This window comes from Marmota monax, unplaced genomic scaffold, assembly GCF_021218885.2.
Source record: "Marmota monax isolate L192 unplaced genomic scaffold, Marmota_monax_Labrador192_F-V1.1 WCK01_AAM20220418_F8-fsc00025, whole genome shotgun sequence".
Classification (NCBI taxonomy): domain Eukaryota; kingdom Metazoa; phylum Chordata; class Mammalia; order Rodentia; family Sciuridae; genus Marmota; species Marmota monax.
This window is the reverse complement of record NW_026691950.1, coordinates 12,600,563-12,616,175: the sequence shown is the minus strand read 5'-3', so window position 1 is coordinate 12,616,175 and position 15,613 is coordinate 12,600,563. Positions and strand designations below refer to the sequence as shown.

The 15,613-nt window shown below is 42.4% G+C and overlaps 1 protein-coding gene across 2 annotated transcripts in view; it reads right to left on the bottom strand.

Moving 5' to 3' along the window:
• Positions 1-15,613, bottom strand: part of Srd5a3 (steroid 5 alpha-reductase 3) — a 50,503-nt gene that overhangs the window by 11,859 nt on the left and 23,031 nt on the right. Inside the window, exon 2 of one of the 2 annotated variants that reach the window (XM_046463896.2) lies at positions 8,080-8,287. In XM_046463896.2, coding sequence (XP_046319852.1) covers positions 8,080-8,258 — 179 coding nt within the window. In that variant the 5' untranslated portion in view covers positions 8,259-8,287. Of the gene's footprint in view, positions 1-7,714; positions 8,000-8,079; positions 8,288-15,613 lie in introns of those variants that run through there. The other variant, XM_046463830.2, reaches the window with a different exon arrangement.

Below are 15,613 nucleotides of genomic sequence, written 5' to 3'. Positions count from 1 at the left end.
CAATTACAGAGCCTATTTTGCAATGAACACATTTACAAACTAAATATCAAATAAAACCAGAAAACCAATAAGATGAAATTAGCAATGTTAATTTAATGTGAATGATGACATCGATGTGCTGAAACAAAGTCACCTAATATGGCATAAGGTTCTGTTGAGGCTATCCTACCTAAAGTTGAGCATCCCTTATCCAAAATGCTTAGGACCAGCAGTATTTTGGATTTTGAATATTTTTAAAATTTTGGAATATTTGTATGTCCATTTGTAGATAGGTGAGAATTCAAGTCTAAACACAGAATTCGCTTTTGTTTCCCATATATCTAATACATACACACTGGGGATAATCTTATACAATACTTTTTAGTGCACCTGAGTTTTGAGCGGACCCATCATGTGAGGTCAGGTATGGAATCTTTCCATCTGGGGCATTATGTCAGCACACGCAAACAGTTGGGGATGCTGGAACATTTTGGATTTTTGGATTAGGGATGCTCAACTTGTATTTTTCCTCTATTGAGATCAGTTCAAAAACTTTCTGGCTCTACTGGGAGCCTGGTGATCACTAGACCTTCCCTGGTTTACCGCAGACTCCCTCCGTTTCTCTTTAGTCTGTGACAATGAAAGGCCACCCGGGGCCAAAGGGAAGTTAGATATAAACTCAGACTCCTCTGCACATGAGCCACGATATGCTTGTTAGAGACTCACAGCCCCCAGAGCAGGCCCATAAACCCGGTGGGCCGAATGCCGATCTAAGATGATCATTCCATGGCAACTCACTCCATTCTTCCCATAACTGACAGCCAATTCCACCCCCGGCTCTGCCACACAGAGCAGCACGAATCTAATTCCACAGAACAGCTCTGAAACTATTTGAAGAGAGCCACTTTCTCCTCCTGGCTCAAGAGCCCAATTTTCTCAAAACTTCATCCATCAGGGTCAGTTGTCACCCCCGGGTCCTGATTGTTAGACAAGACACACCTCCCAGAACTGAGTCCCGGGGTGGGCTATGCATGTGCAGTGCAGGGTCAAGAAGGCTTTGCTCTGCAGGGTCCTGTGGGAAGGGGAGGGCGGGCTTCTGAAGAGCAACTTCTAGGCCAGCCACTTGAGCTGCTTCATTTTCCCCAAAGCATTTATGGATCGCTTAGATTGTGCTGAATAATGCTCTAGGAGTGAGGACTCAGCAGGGAGCAAACAATCAGGTCCTGCCTTAATGGAACTTAAGCTTTCAGTGGAGAGTCGGCCAAAAACTAAACCTGGAGACATTTAGTGTGAAGAGCAGTGATCTGAATCATGGTCTTTCTGACTCCCTCATGGCTGCCTTTACTCTGGGAACTGCCTGTGCAAAAGTGCAGGGATGATGGCCCAGTTGCTATGGTGACGCTGGCTTGAGGAAACTGTACAAAGGCTCAGAGTTACAATTTGGGACCCTGAGCTGAGGCACCGGCTCCCAGGGATAGAGAATTCTCAAGTCGCCCCAATCCTGTGTCCTTCAGATTGCCTGCTTTGCTAAAACTTTCCCACAAATGACCTTTTGATGAAACCTGTATAATAAACATGCTGAGCTAGCTCTGGGTCAGTGAGGCTCCATCAGAATCTGACTGCCCACCTGGCCCCAGCTTTTTCTGGAGAGCATCTTTCTGTGCATCCGTTTGTCTTTTCTTCATTCCCCATTGCCTCTCGTCTGGGGTTTTTCCCTGAATTAATGGCCTTGGCTCAGAGATTGACGAGAGGGCCATGGCATTTTAGCATATTGTTGGGCAAGAGAACAGAGAGGGTGCAGGGGCAGGCTACTCTGGAAGAGTGGTTCAGGATGGCATCTCTGGAAGTGACTGACGTTCAGCTACAGTGAGTAGGCCTTGTGGACTCTGGTGGAAGAACTGTAAAGGCGCTGGGGTGGGTGTATACTGGGTGTGTTCAAGAAAGGGCACCTGTGTGGCTGTGTCTGAATCAAGGGGGAAGAGAAGCAGAAGGTGGAATGGGAGGGGCAGAGAACACAGCGCTTGGTGGATGTTGGCTTTTGTAGTGGGAGCCGTTTAAGCAGAGGAGGGACCCAGGTAATAATTCATGTTTTAAAGATCCCTCTGGCTGATGGAAAATTTCTAGAAATGGAGAGTGGGGACGGTGGCATAACAAGGAGCATGTTCTTAGAGCCCCTGAACTGTACACTCAAAATGGGCTAACGTGACAAAATTTATGACATGTATATTTTAACACAATTTAAAAAAAAAACATTTTTAAAGGGGCATTACTCATTCACTTCATACCTAGTCACCTGCTGACCAGGTAGAGAAGTCTAGTTGTGGATAGGGGATGCAGAATAGTGCCTGGGATAACAGTTGAGATTACTAAATCTCATCTTCACAATAATCCTATGAAGTAAATGTTGTTTTCTTCATGTGGTAGGTAAGAAAACTAAGGTTCAAAGAGGTCACGTTACTTATCCAAGGTCACACAGTAAGTGGGAGCGTTTGGCTCCAGACTCAAACCTGATGACTCCACAGTTCAAGTCATTGCTGCCTTCTCATTCACACAGCCTCGGCTTGCCTGAAGCGGTTCTGCCCAACAATACATGTGCCCAAGCCACATGTCAAGCAAACCTCTCAAGCATGATTTGTATAAGTTGCTAAGCTACAACCTGTGTGCTCCTCTTGTGCCATGGTGCTTCGGATGCCAAGGCATACAGTTTTGTTTTTTTTAATTACTATCATTCCCACATTTTGTTGTGCCTTCCTAGTTTCCCTCTATAGGAAACATGCCCCACTCTATGGCAAGTCCTAGTGCCTGCTTGTCTTCAAAGCCCTGGCTTGAGCCTCAGAACGCTGGTGTAAAAACCCCATGGCCTCCTGTCTCCCTGTGCTCTTTCCTCCCCTCTCTGGCACTCTGCTTCTTGGGAGCACTGCTGTCCAAGCCCCCAAGAGCAGGGCTCCAGTGAGCCTTATGATCACACAGGGCTCTGTGTGGGCACTCCTTCCATGAATGACCACCTGCATGATTACTATGAACCACGGTGGCTCTGGAGTCTGGGGACACAGCAGTGAGCACAGGAGACAATTCTTGCTATCATGGTTTGCACACACCCACACGCAAATTATACAGCATGGCGGCAGGCAATAGCTGCTATTCACTAAAGCAGGAAGAGGAAGAAGGAATGCTGGGGATGGTGGAACTATAATTTTAAATGAGATGGATAAAGAGGGCCTTGCTAAAGAGGTAATATCTAACAACTGCAGGAAGTGAGGGCATACACAAGGTGGCCAAGTAGGGGAGAACTTCCCAGGGAGAGGGCACAGGCAGTGCAAAGGCCCTGAGGTGGGATAAAGGACTAGTAGAGAGGCCCTCAAACAGGAATAGAGCCAGTAAGGGTAAACTATAGGAGACTAAATCCACACGGTGGTGGAGGGGGGCCTCTGTAGGTTCTTGAGCTTCTATTGTAAGTGGGCTGGAACTATTTTCACAGTAGCTGGAACTGTCATTATAAGCATAAAGTACATAGGGATTACAAAGGAAACCAGCTACACTGACATGGGTAAGACAACTACCAAAAAGCAAATTTTTTTCTTATAGTAATGTGTATTTCTCATGTATCTACAAGATCTAATTACTGTGGTCTCATGGGAATGAAAACAATAACATTTTGAGGTATCTTTATCACAAAATTGCAGGTACTACTAATTCTATGGTGGATCATTTTGAGCCCAGGAGATACGATCTCACTGAATATATATTTGCAGATTGCTGGAACTGATCCCAGGTCCCAGTTAAAGGAGTCACAGGATCACTAAGGAAGGGAACTAGTGTTTACTGGGCTCTGCCCAGGTGCCTGGCCCTGTGCTAGCTGCCTTAACACCATCACCACCTACGAGCCCCACAGGTGCTACCCTGTGACTGCCCTAACCACAGCAGCACCACCACCTTTTGCCTGGACCACCACAGGAGCCTCTTATCTAATCCTCTCCACAGCACCCTAAGGCATCCTTTTAAAACATAACTCATGTTACACAATCCTTCCTCCCTCCACACAAAGCCTTCACCTGCCTTCCACCCACTCAGAATAGAGTCCAAACCCTCTGTGGCCTTGGAGGCCCTGGGGACCAGTTTTCTTCCCAGCCCTCCCCTCCTTTCCAGGTTGTGACTCACACACAAGATCTTGCACAAGATCAAATAACCCTGCTGGGGGTAAGCACTTACCACCATCTGAAACCCTCCTGCTTGCTGAACAAGATCCGTGTGCATATTTTCTGTCTGTCTAAAGCTCCAAGGAGCCTAGAATAGCTCTGGGGCACGTCGCAGGTACTCTATGAACACCAGTTAAATAAGCGAATGGAAAAGAAGGTAAGTAGCTCATCCAAAGTTACTCTCAGTAAGGAGTCAAGTTAATTAACAAACCAATTGAATCTTAAACCTCAAACATCTTTTTTGACATTCATTCAAGACATACTGATGGAGAGAGGGCCTTATTACCAGCAAGGTTCTGAGCCTAGGATATGGCAACAGACAAACAAGACAAATGTAAATACCTGGGAAATTTCCAGTCCTGAGCATGGGTTCTTATCACTTCTCTGCCATGGACCCCTTTATCAGTCTGGCAAAGGCTATAAGCCCTTCTCAAAATGTCATTATGGGACAGAGGGATTACCAAGGAAACCGATTACACTGACATATAGCTAATGTAACTACCAGAAATCAAATTTGTAATGATATGTGTACTTCTTATGCATCAAATAACAAGATCTAGTGGTGAATAATGACAGTTCTACTGGTGATGAAAATGTTTTGAGGTATCTTCTATATGATATGAAAACAACTATCACAAAGTTGCAGATACTGCTAATTCTACTGTGGTCTGTTATAATTAAGGTTACGCTAAATTTCAGCTAGAAGTTAGTGAAAATTCATCTGTGACTTGCTTTCAATTCAAGTTTGTTCTGCATTCTATCCATAGACCCCCTGAACCTGTTGAAGACCCCCTGAACTCCAGTGGAGAAAATCTGGGCAGCTCCCTCTGCCTCCAGAGCCTAGTTCAATTGCAATGCTTCCATATTAGTCAGAACCATTTGGAAATATTAGAAACAGCAGTGCTTCCATACATACTATGGAAGTCAAGAGCACTGTGACTCATGTTCCAGATCACCTATTTATTCAGCCTTTTTGGGAAATCGAAACTCTAGGAACTAAAGGAGAACAAGAAAAGCAACCGTCACTCTCATTTAAAAAAATTACCAGACAGGTAATGGAAACGAATATTCTGGAAAATGATTTAAAGTTTTATTCCTGTTTTCTTAGGAAAAGAAAAACAAACAAAATTACCTAAAGTACACCTTACGTGTGGAAATGTGATTGACATCTGTCTATTTGTACATGATCAATTAACCCTCCTACGTCTATTTATAACTATAGAAATTATAGGCTTGTTTTCATCTTTAGGAGTGCTATTCACTGTTGTGCAAGGAAAAAATATTTAAATATAAGCAGGTAGGCTAAGATTATCAAATAGTTTCAAATTCAGATTAACCAAGATATTACTAAATGTCACCATCTGGGGATGAGTTCATTCTCAGCTTTTCTCTCACCCATGGCTCAGCTTTGCACTGTGCAAGACTTTCCCCATTGGGCATACCACAGGCTAAGACTCATGTTACACAGAATTGGGATTTTAATTCCAGGGTTCAAGTACCACTCATGCTACCTGCTAGCACTGCACCATGGGGCAAGTAACCCCTTCTAAGCCTGAGTCATATCTGTGAATGTGAAAAATGACAACAAATTTCCCTCACAGGTCAACAATGAGGATTTAATGAGGAAAGTCATAAGCTGCATGTACTAGTCAGTATATAACATGCTGACCCTCAGTCAAGTGCGGTTACTGTTAAGATACCAGTAAAATCTCTCCTCTGTGCTCCCTGAATGTTAATACACTATTTTTTCTCATTATAAAAGTTATAAGCACATTGTTAATAAAACAGTGGAAAATATGGATGAGTATAACAGAGGCTATAGACTACCTACTCTAATAATTCCCCCTTTTCATAAAAATAGGGGTACAAAATTTAAAAGATTAATATAGATTTTTTGGAGACATTGCCAATTTTGATGCAAGTGTTCTATTTTTTTTCTTTTCTTGGGCCAATAAAAATGCCTTTCATTATTGGCCTGGATTTGTTGTCCCTTCTGTAGTGCTATAGGAATTGTTTAAATTTAGGGAACATCCCCAACCCACCCCCCAACACACACAGGTACTTGAACACCATAGAAGGTTGTACTCAAGAATTCTGGAAGAAAAATGGAATAAATTATTTCACAATATATTACAAATTACAAGAAACCCAAAGAGTACCAATTGTTATAGGAATGAATAAGGGAAAGGCCCCAAGCCTCTTGGCTGTCATTCAGTGACAGGTTTGAGCACTAACACCTGGGGCACCTGACCCAGAGAAATAGGTAAAGGCTGGTAATGATTTTTAAGTGCGCTCTTTGATTCAGGGACACTAGTACATTTTCCAAAATTTAGAAAATAAATTGCCACCAATTATAAAGGACATTATGTAATGAAACCTGATTAAGAGAGGATGTCAATTTTTGCTTGGAAAAAAAAAAAAAGGTCTATGGAATAGAGGTTTGGCCAATGCCTTGCATACTCCTTCTTCCAAGGGCCTCATAACTATTGCTCAGGATGACCTTCTTTCTCAGTGTTAACACCTGCTAGATCTTTCTCCCACACTGAAGAGTGGGGAATAGTTTCAGGAACCCACTGTTCTATACTTGGTCCTTTTGTGGTCTATGGACCTGGGGCACCACCCACGGGTGTTGGGAAGGATAACCCGTAAATTTAATCCATCAGAAACCATATCGTAATTCTTTCCGTTTCATTTCTAAACATTAACTTAAGATTCAACTCAAAGTTAGAAAACATTTCTACTCTATTCTTCTGTTTAGTGTTTGTCTGACTCTTCCTATCTATGCCCTGAATTCAAAATGGACACAGAAAGAGTTCAACATGGAAGGGGGGGGGGGAGGGAGGGAGGAAGTGAATTCAAAGTGAAGAAAGAAAGAATGAATGAAAGAAAATCTGCCGCAAGTCTCCATAATTTTTGAATGAATTCTATTTAAGTCCTAACGATCTAATCCTTCACGGAACTTAATTATGAAATCTGTTGAAAGTCAAATGGAGCTTAGGAAGAGACTGGCCTAAAACGTGTCACCCTGAGCGACCTTCTCCAGGGGCATCTGCCGAGGTATGGCCTGAGGAGGTGGCATCCCTGCGATGACCATCTCTCAAGTCTCATCTGACTGCGAGGGATTGGGAAACAGGTGCCACGGGCAGGTCTGCCTTCATTTCCATAAATTCCGGCGACCTCAAGTCAGGCTGTGAGCCCCTTGAGTGCAGAGAGGGGAACGAAGAGAATTTGGGACAAAGGAGACTAGTTTGCCGCATGGCCAGGCCTAAATTCGGATGTGCTTTCATTTCCGGGAAAGAAAGGCTCCGAGCGGCCACAAGTTCACATTCCAGCGCCCGCGACACTGCACGCGGTTCTGCTCCTTGGTGTCCGGAGACACCTGGGGCACTGCGCCCCCAGGGCCACCAAGCGTTACAGAACTGAGCCGAGCCGCGCCCGGAACCCGCCGGGCCCGCAGCCCAGGTCGCCTCTGCTGCCCCCTGCCGGTTGCCCGCGAGCAGGGCGCCCCGGGCCGTCAGCGCCTGGGCAACCGCGGTTACCTCTTGGGGACATCAAAGGCTCGGCAGACAGCCGGGCGCCGCGGACCCCCCAGCTTGGTTTTCCCATAGCGGATCAGGTCCTGGAAGAGCGCGCAGCCCGGGAGCAGGCTGGGCGGCACGAGCTGCAGCAGCAAGGTCAGCAGGAAGGCGGCGGCCAGCGCCAGCCACAGCGCGCGCAGCGGGTTCAGCGACGAGGCCTCGGACCCCGCCCAAGGAGCCATGGCCCGCGCTCCCGGCGTCCACAAACCCGCGCCACCGCCACCGCCCCGGAGGAGCGGCCACTCCCGCCGCGCGCCGGCCCCGCGGGGCTGGACGTCGATGACGTGGCGCGGGCGGGGACTCGCTGGGCCCCTCCCCGGACTCACCGCCCAGCCGCGCGCGTTCCCGGGCCACGGTTCTCCAGGCTGCAGCTGCGCACTCGCAGTCTCTCCTCTGACACTGGGGATTCCTCGATGGAACTCCGGAGAGTCATTAAGCAGGATACGAGACCACGTGGCTGCAAGTCTTCACCACAGGATTGTTTCCAATGGAAAAGGGGAAGCATTCCTCAATGTTCCACTTTGGTGTATTTAGCTGTATTATGGTGATACACTAACGTTAGACGCATTGGCATGACAATTATGGAGACTAGAAACGCAGAAAGTTGCCTGTGACAGCTTTAATGATATGCTAAGTTAAAACAGAAAAGCCCTCTATAAAATACATAGGATTGCAAACAACTTTATTAATATGAACATGTGTATATGTGGATTAAGAAGGCAGGTCATGCACAAAAAAATGAATAGTTGTATTAGAGTGTTGGGAATGTGTATAATGTAAATATATAAAGTACAAAGTCATCAAAGTAATGGAACATAATAAAAAGTGTAGGGAGGAAAACATTGTATTTAAAAAACAGCAGTACCCTACCCACTAGAGTTCCAGTCCCTAGAAGAAAAGTTTTTAGCTCCATCTGCTGCTGCTTCTGATATTTACCTCCATGTAGTGACCATGCTACTTCTCGATTCATCAATTTTAAAACAACATAGCTTTTTCTGTTTCTGTAAATGGAAATTTACCTCTTTTGAGTACTTAAAAAGCCTTTAAAATGTTAATTCAGAGAAATATTACTGTATGCCTACTGTGTGGCAGGCACTCTTTTGTACACTGAGGACAGAGAGGTTGGTAAGAGGAGTGCTGCTTCCTATTTGGATCTTACATTCTGGGGTGGGTAAGGGATTGAAGAAGGGAGAGGTAGTTTGCTCATCCCCTTTTCCCTAGTGAGGTACCCTAAATGATGTGGGTTGAACTTGGTGGGCAGGTGAGTAGGATTTCAACTATTCTTTGGATGTTAAATATACAAGTGTTTAAAGTTTTGCTTCTTTGTGCAAGAAAGATAAGGGTTGGGCAAATGGGCATTCCAGCTAGGACAATGAGGCCTTTTTGTGTGACCTAGGATCCCTTCTGCAGGAGTCACCCTTTGTTGTTTCTTTATTGTTCTTGGGTTAATTCCATAGAGATGCAGCTGGCCTTCCTATGGCATCTTTCCAAAGAAGTCTCTTATAAGTACATAAAGGGACCAAGTTTCCTGGGCAGGAGGCTCTCTTATCTGACCTGGGGAAGGAGTCATAATAAGATAGGGATGTGTGTGTGTGTGTGTGTGTGTGTGTGTGTGTAATGGAAATAGAAAAAATCTGAGACTGGGGGGAAATTGTCTCATATTTTGGGGTTTGGATTTTAATCAGAATGCACAGAGAAGCTCTCTGTGAGGGAGTGGCTGAATAAGAATGCGTAGTCAACCCTGTTGGGAGCATTTGTAAATGTTTAAATACCTGCTCGAGTAAGTTATTTCAAAAGTGGAAACCAGGCTAAAGTTTGTGAGAAAGATTATTGCCAGCAAGTATCAGTCAACATTTTAGTCTTTCTTCATTTAATCAGCAGCACTGTATGTTCTACTAAATAAATAAATAAATAAATAAACAAATAAAAGTCATAAGAACTATAAAGGAAGAAATAAAACTGTCACTGTTTGAAGGTAATATGAAACTTCAATAATAGAACTCCAGTAGGGTCTACAGATGAGCTGTTTGGACTAGTAGAAGAATTTGATGAGGTTGCTGAAGAAAATAATCAACACATATTGGTTGTTTTTATTTCCTAGCAAACAGAAAAAAAATGTTTTAATGATAGAACTTCCAGTGGCATAAAAGATCCTGTGCCTAGAGATAAATCTAATAAAAGACAAACAAGGTGTCTTCAAAAAACATAATAAAGCATTATGATATTAAAATATATTTAAAACGAGGGATATACTAAGCTTATAAACTGGAAGATTCAATGTGGTTAAGATGACAATTCTCCCCAAACTGATTTATGAAATAAATATAATACTAATCCAACTCCAACTTTTTGTTAAACCTTAAACTGATTATAAACTTTATATTGAAGCAGGAAGGGCTAAATATAGGATGGAGAAAAAACATTAGAAGATTTGCTTGGTGAGGTATCAAGACTAGTATAGTGGTCCGCAGGCGTGGTAGGAGGGGCAGGGCAGATCCGCCGCCAGCGCCTTCAAGGTAGGCAGACCTACAACAGACCGGCGGATCAGGCCCAGGAGCCTGCCGGCGGGGTACAAACACCACCCTAATTGGAGTAGGGACAGAGCAGAGTCGCCTCCCTTGCCAGGAACAGACCCAGCATCCTGCAGGCGGGGTAGTCACGACACCCCAATTGGAGTAGGGGCAAAGCAGAGCCTCCACTCGTGCCCGAAAGGTGGGCAGATCTGCGACCGACCAGCAGGACAGGCCCAGTGGCCTGCTGGTACGACAGACACGACACCCCAATTGGAGTAGGGGCAGAACAGAGCCGCCACCAGCTCCCAGAACAGGCCCAGTGACCTGCCGGCGTGGTAGCCACGACACCCCAATTGGAATAAGGAGAGAGCAGAGCCGCCGCCCGCACCTGCAGGAAAGATACGCAAGCAGTATGAAAAGACAAGGAAAGAAAGGACCACAAGCAATGCAGGTCAACGCAACTTTAGAAGAGGTAACAGCTGCAGCAGATGGAATGTCAGATAAAGAATTCAGGATATACATGCTTCAGATGATCTGGAGTATCAAGGAAGACATTAAACAGCAAAATCAGACAATGAAAGATCACTTCGACAACGAATTACGCAAACAAATCCAGGAAGCAAAGGATCAACTATACAGGGAGATAGAGGTTATAAAAAACAAGCAATCAGAAATCCTAGAAATGCAGGAAGCAATAAACCAACTTAAAAACTCAATGGAGAATACTACCAACAGAGTAGAACACTTAGAAGATAGAACATCAGACAATGAAGACAAAGTATTTCAACTGGAAAAGAACATAGACAGCTCAGCAAGACTGTTAAGAAACCATGAGCAGAACATCCAAGAAATATGGGATAACATTAAGAGACCAAACTTAAGAGTCATTGGGATACAGGAAGGTACAGAGCTCCAAACCAAAGGAATGAGCAGTCTATTCCATGAAATAATACAAGAAAACTTCCCAGACTTGAAGAATGAGACAGAATCCCAAATCCTAGAAGCCTACAGGACGCCGAATGTGCAAAATCATAAGAGATCCACACCTAGACACATTATAATGAAGATGCCCAACATACAGAATAAGGAGAGAATTTTAAAAGCTACAAGAGAAAGGAAGCAGATTACATTTAGGGGCAAGCCAATCAGGATAACAGCTGATCTTTCAACACAGACTCTGAAAGCTAGAAGATCCTGGAATAACATATTTCAAACACTGAAAGATAATGGGTTCCAACCAAGAATTGTGTATCCAGCGAAATTAAGCTTCAGGATGGAGAATGAAATTAAAACCTTCCACGATAAACAAAAGTTTAAAGAATTCGCAGCAAGAAAACCATCTCTTCAAAACATCCTAGCCAAAGTATTAAAGGAAGAGGAAATGGAAAATAACAATGAAAACCAACAGTGGGAGGCAGGACAGTAAAGGGGGGGGGAAACAATCAAAGAGGAAAACAAACAATGTTTAGTAACAGAAATAAACAAATATGGCTGGAAGAACAACCCATATCTCAATAATAACCCTAAATGTTAATGGCTTAAACTCACCAATTAAGAGACACAGGCTAGTAGAATGGATCACAAAACAAGACCCAACAATATGCTGCCTACAGGAGACGCATTTGATAGGAAAAGACATACATAGGCTGAAGGTGAAAGGTTGGGAAAAATCATATCACTCATATGGACTTCGGAAACAAGCAGGCGTGTCCATACTCATATCAAATAAAATAGATTTCAAGCCAAAGTTAATCAAAAGAGATAAAGAGGGACACTACATACTGCTTAAGGGAACCATACACCAACAAGACATAACAATCATAAATATTTATGCCCCAAACAATGGTGCAGCTATGTTCGTCAAACAAACTCTTCTCAAGTTCAAGAGTCTAATAGACCACCACACCATAATCATGGGAGACTTCAACACACCTCTCTCGCCACTGGACAGATCTTCCAAACAAAAGTTGAATAAGGAAACTATAGAACTCAATAACACTATTAATAACCTAGACCTAATTGACATATATAGAGTATACCACCCAACATCAAGCAGTTACACTTTTTTCTCAGCAGCACATGGATCCTTCTCAAAAATAGATCATATATTATGTCACAGGGCAACTCTTAGACAATATAAAGGAGTAGAGATATTACCATGCATCTTATCTGATCATAATGGAATGAAACTGAAAATCAACGATAAAAGAAGGAAGGAAAAAGCATACATCAATTGGAGAATGAACAATAGGTTACTGAATGATCAATGGGTTATAGAAGACATCAAGGAGGAAATTAAAAAATTCTTAGAGATAAATGAAAACACAGACACAACATATTGGAATCTATGGGACACATTGAAAGCAGTTCTAAGAGGAAAATTCATTGCTTGGAGTTCATTCCTTAAAAAAAGAAAAAACCAACAAATAAATGATCTCATACTTCATCTCAAAATCCTTGAAAAAGAAGAGCAAAACAACAGCAAAAGAAGTAGAAGGCAAGAAATAATTAAAATCAGAGCTGAAATTAATGAAATCGAAACAAAAGAAACAATTGAAAAAATTGACAAAACTAAAAGTTGGTTCTTTGAAAAAATAAACAAAATCGACAGACCCTTAGCGATGCTAGTGAAGAGAAGAAGAGAGAGAACTCAAATTACTAGCATACGGGATGAAAAAGGCAATATCACAACAGACACTTCAGAAATACAGAAGATAATCAAAAACTATTTTGAATCCTTATACTCCAATAAATTAGAAGATAGTGAAGGCATAGATAAATTTCTTAAGTCATATGATCTGCCCAGATTGAGTCAGGAGGATATAGAAAACCTAAACAGACCAATATCAATTGAGGAGATAGAAGAAACCATCAAAAGACTACCAACTAAGAAAAGCCCAGGTCCCGATGGGTATACAGCAGAATTTTACAAAACCTTTAAAGAAGAACTAATACCAATACTTTTCAAGCTACTTCAGGAAATAGAAAAGGAGGGAGAACTTCCAAATTCATTCTATGAGGCCAACATCACCCTGATACCTAAACCAGACAAAGACACTTCAAAGAAAGAAAACTACAGACCAATATCTCTAATGAACCTAGATGCAAAAATCCTCAATAAAATTCTGGCGAATCGGATACAAAAACATATAAAAAAAATTGTACACCATGATCAAGTAGGATTCATCCCTGGGATGCAAGGCTGGTTCAATATACGGAAATCAATAAATGTTATTCACCACATCAATAGACTTAAAAATAAGAACCATATGATCATCTCGATAGATGCGGAAAAAGCATTTGACAAAGTACAGCATCCCTTTATGTTCAAAACTCTAGAAAAACTAGGGATAACAGGAACATACCTCAATATTGTAAAAGCAATCTATGCTAAGCCTCAGGCTAGCATTATTCTGAATGGAGAAAAACTGAAGGCATTCCCTCTAAAATCTGGAACAAGACAGGGATGCCCTCTCTCTCCACTTCTCTTCAACATAGTTCTCGAAACACTGGCCAGAGCAATTAGACAGACGAAAGAAATTAAAGGCATAAAAATAGGAAAAGAAGAAATTAAATTATCACTATTTGCAGATGATATGATTCTATATCTAGCAGACCCAAAAGGCTCTACAAAGAAACTATTAGAGCTAATAAATGAATTCAGCAAAGTGGCAGGATTTAAAATCAACACGCATAAATCAAAGGCATTCCTGTATATCAGCGACAAATCCTCTGAAATGGAAATGAGGACAACCACTCCATTCAAAATATCTTCAAAAAAAATAAAATACTTGGGAATCAACCTAACAAAAGAGGTGAAAGACTTATACAATGAAAACTACAGAACCCTAAAGAGAGAAATAGAAGAAGATCTTAGAAGATGGAAAAATATACCCTGTTCATGGATAGGCAGAACTAACATCATCAAAATGGCGATATTACCAAAAGTTCTCTATAGGTTTAATGCAATGCCAATCAAAATCCCAATGGCATTTCTTGTAGAAATAGAGAAAGCAATCATGAAATTCATATGGAAAAATAAAAGACCCAGAATAGCAAAAACAATGCTAAGCAAGAAGTGTGAATCAGGCGGTATAGCGATACCAGACTTCAAACTATACTACAGAGCAATAGTAACAAAAACAGCATGGTACTGGTACCAAAACAGGCGTGTGGACCAATGGTACAGAATAGAGGACACAGAAACCAATCCACAAAACTACAACTATCTTATATTTGATAAAGGGGCTAAAAGCATGCAATGGAGGAAGGATAGCATCTTCAACAAATGGTGCTGGGAAAACTGGAAATCCATATGCAACAAAATGAAACTGAATCCCTTTCTCTCGCCATGCACAAAAGTGAATTCAAAATGGATCAAGGAACTTGATATCAAATCAGAGACGCGCCGTCTGATAGAAGAAAAAGTTGGCTACGATCTACAGTCGGTGGGGTCGGGCTCCAAATTCCTCAATAGGACACCCATAGCACAAAAGTTAATAACTAGAATCAACAAATGGGACTTACTCAAACTAAGAAGTTTTTTCTCAGCAAAAGAAACAATAAGAGAGGTAAATAGGGAGCCTACATACTGGGAACAAATCTTTACTCCTCACACTTCAGATAGAGCCCTAATATCCAGAGTATACAAAGAACTCAAAAAATTAGACAATAAGAGAACAAACAACCCAATCAACAAATGGGCCAAGGACCTGAACAGACACTTCACAGAGGAGGACATACAGTCAATCAACAAGTACATGAAAAAATGCTCAACATCTCTAGCTGTCAGAGAAATGCAAATCAAAACCACCCTAAGATACCATCTCACTCCAGTAAGATTGGCAGCCATTAGGAAGTCAAACAACAACAAGTGCTGGCGAGGATGTGGGGAAAAGGGTACACTTGTACATTGCTGGTGGGACTGCAGATTGGTGCAGCCAATTTGGAAAGCAGTATGGAGATTTCTTGGAAAGCTGGGAATGGAGCCACCATTTGACCCAGCTATTCCCCTTCTTGGTCTATTCCCTAAAGACCTAAAAAGAGCATGCTACAGGGACACTGCTACATCGATGTTCATAGCAGCACAGTTCACAATAGCAAGACTGTGGAACCAACCTAGATGCCCTTCAATAGACGAATGGATAAAAAAAATGTGGCATTTATACACAATGGAGTATTACTCTGCATTAAAAAATGACAAAATCATAGAATTTACAGGGAAATGGATGGCATTAGAGCAGATTATGCTAAGTGAAGCTAGCCAATCCCTAAAAAACAAATGCCAAATGTCTTCTTTGATATAAGGAAAGTAACTAAGAACAGAGTAGGGACGAAGAACAGGAGA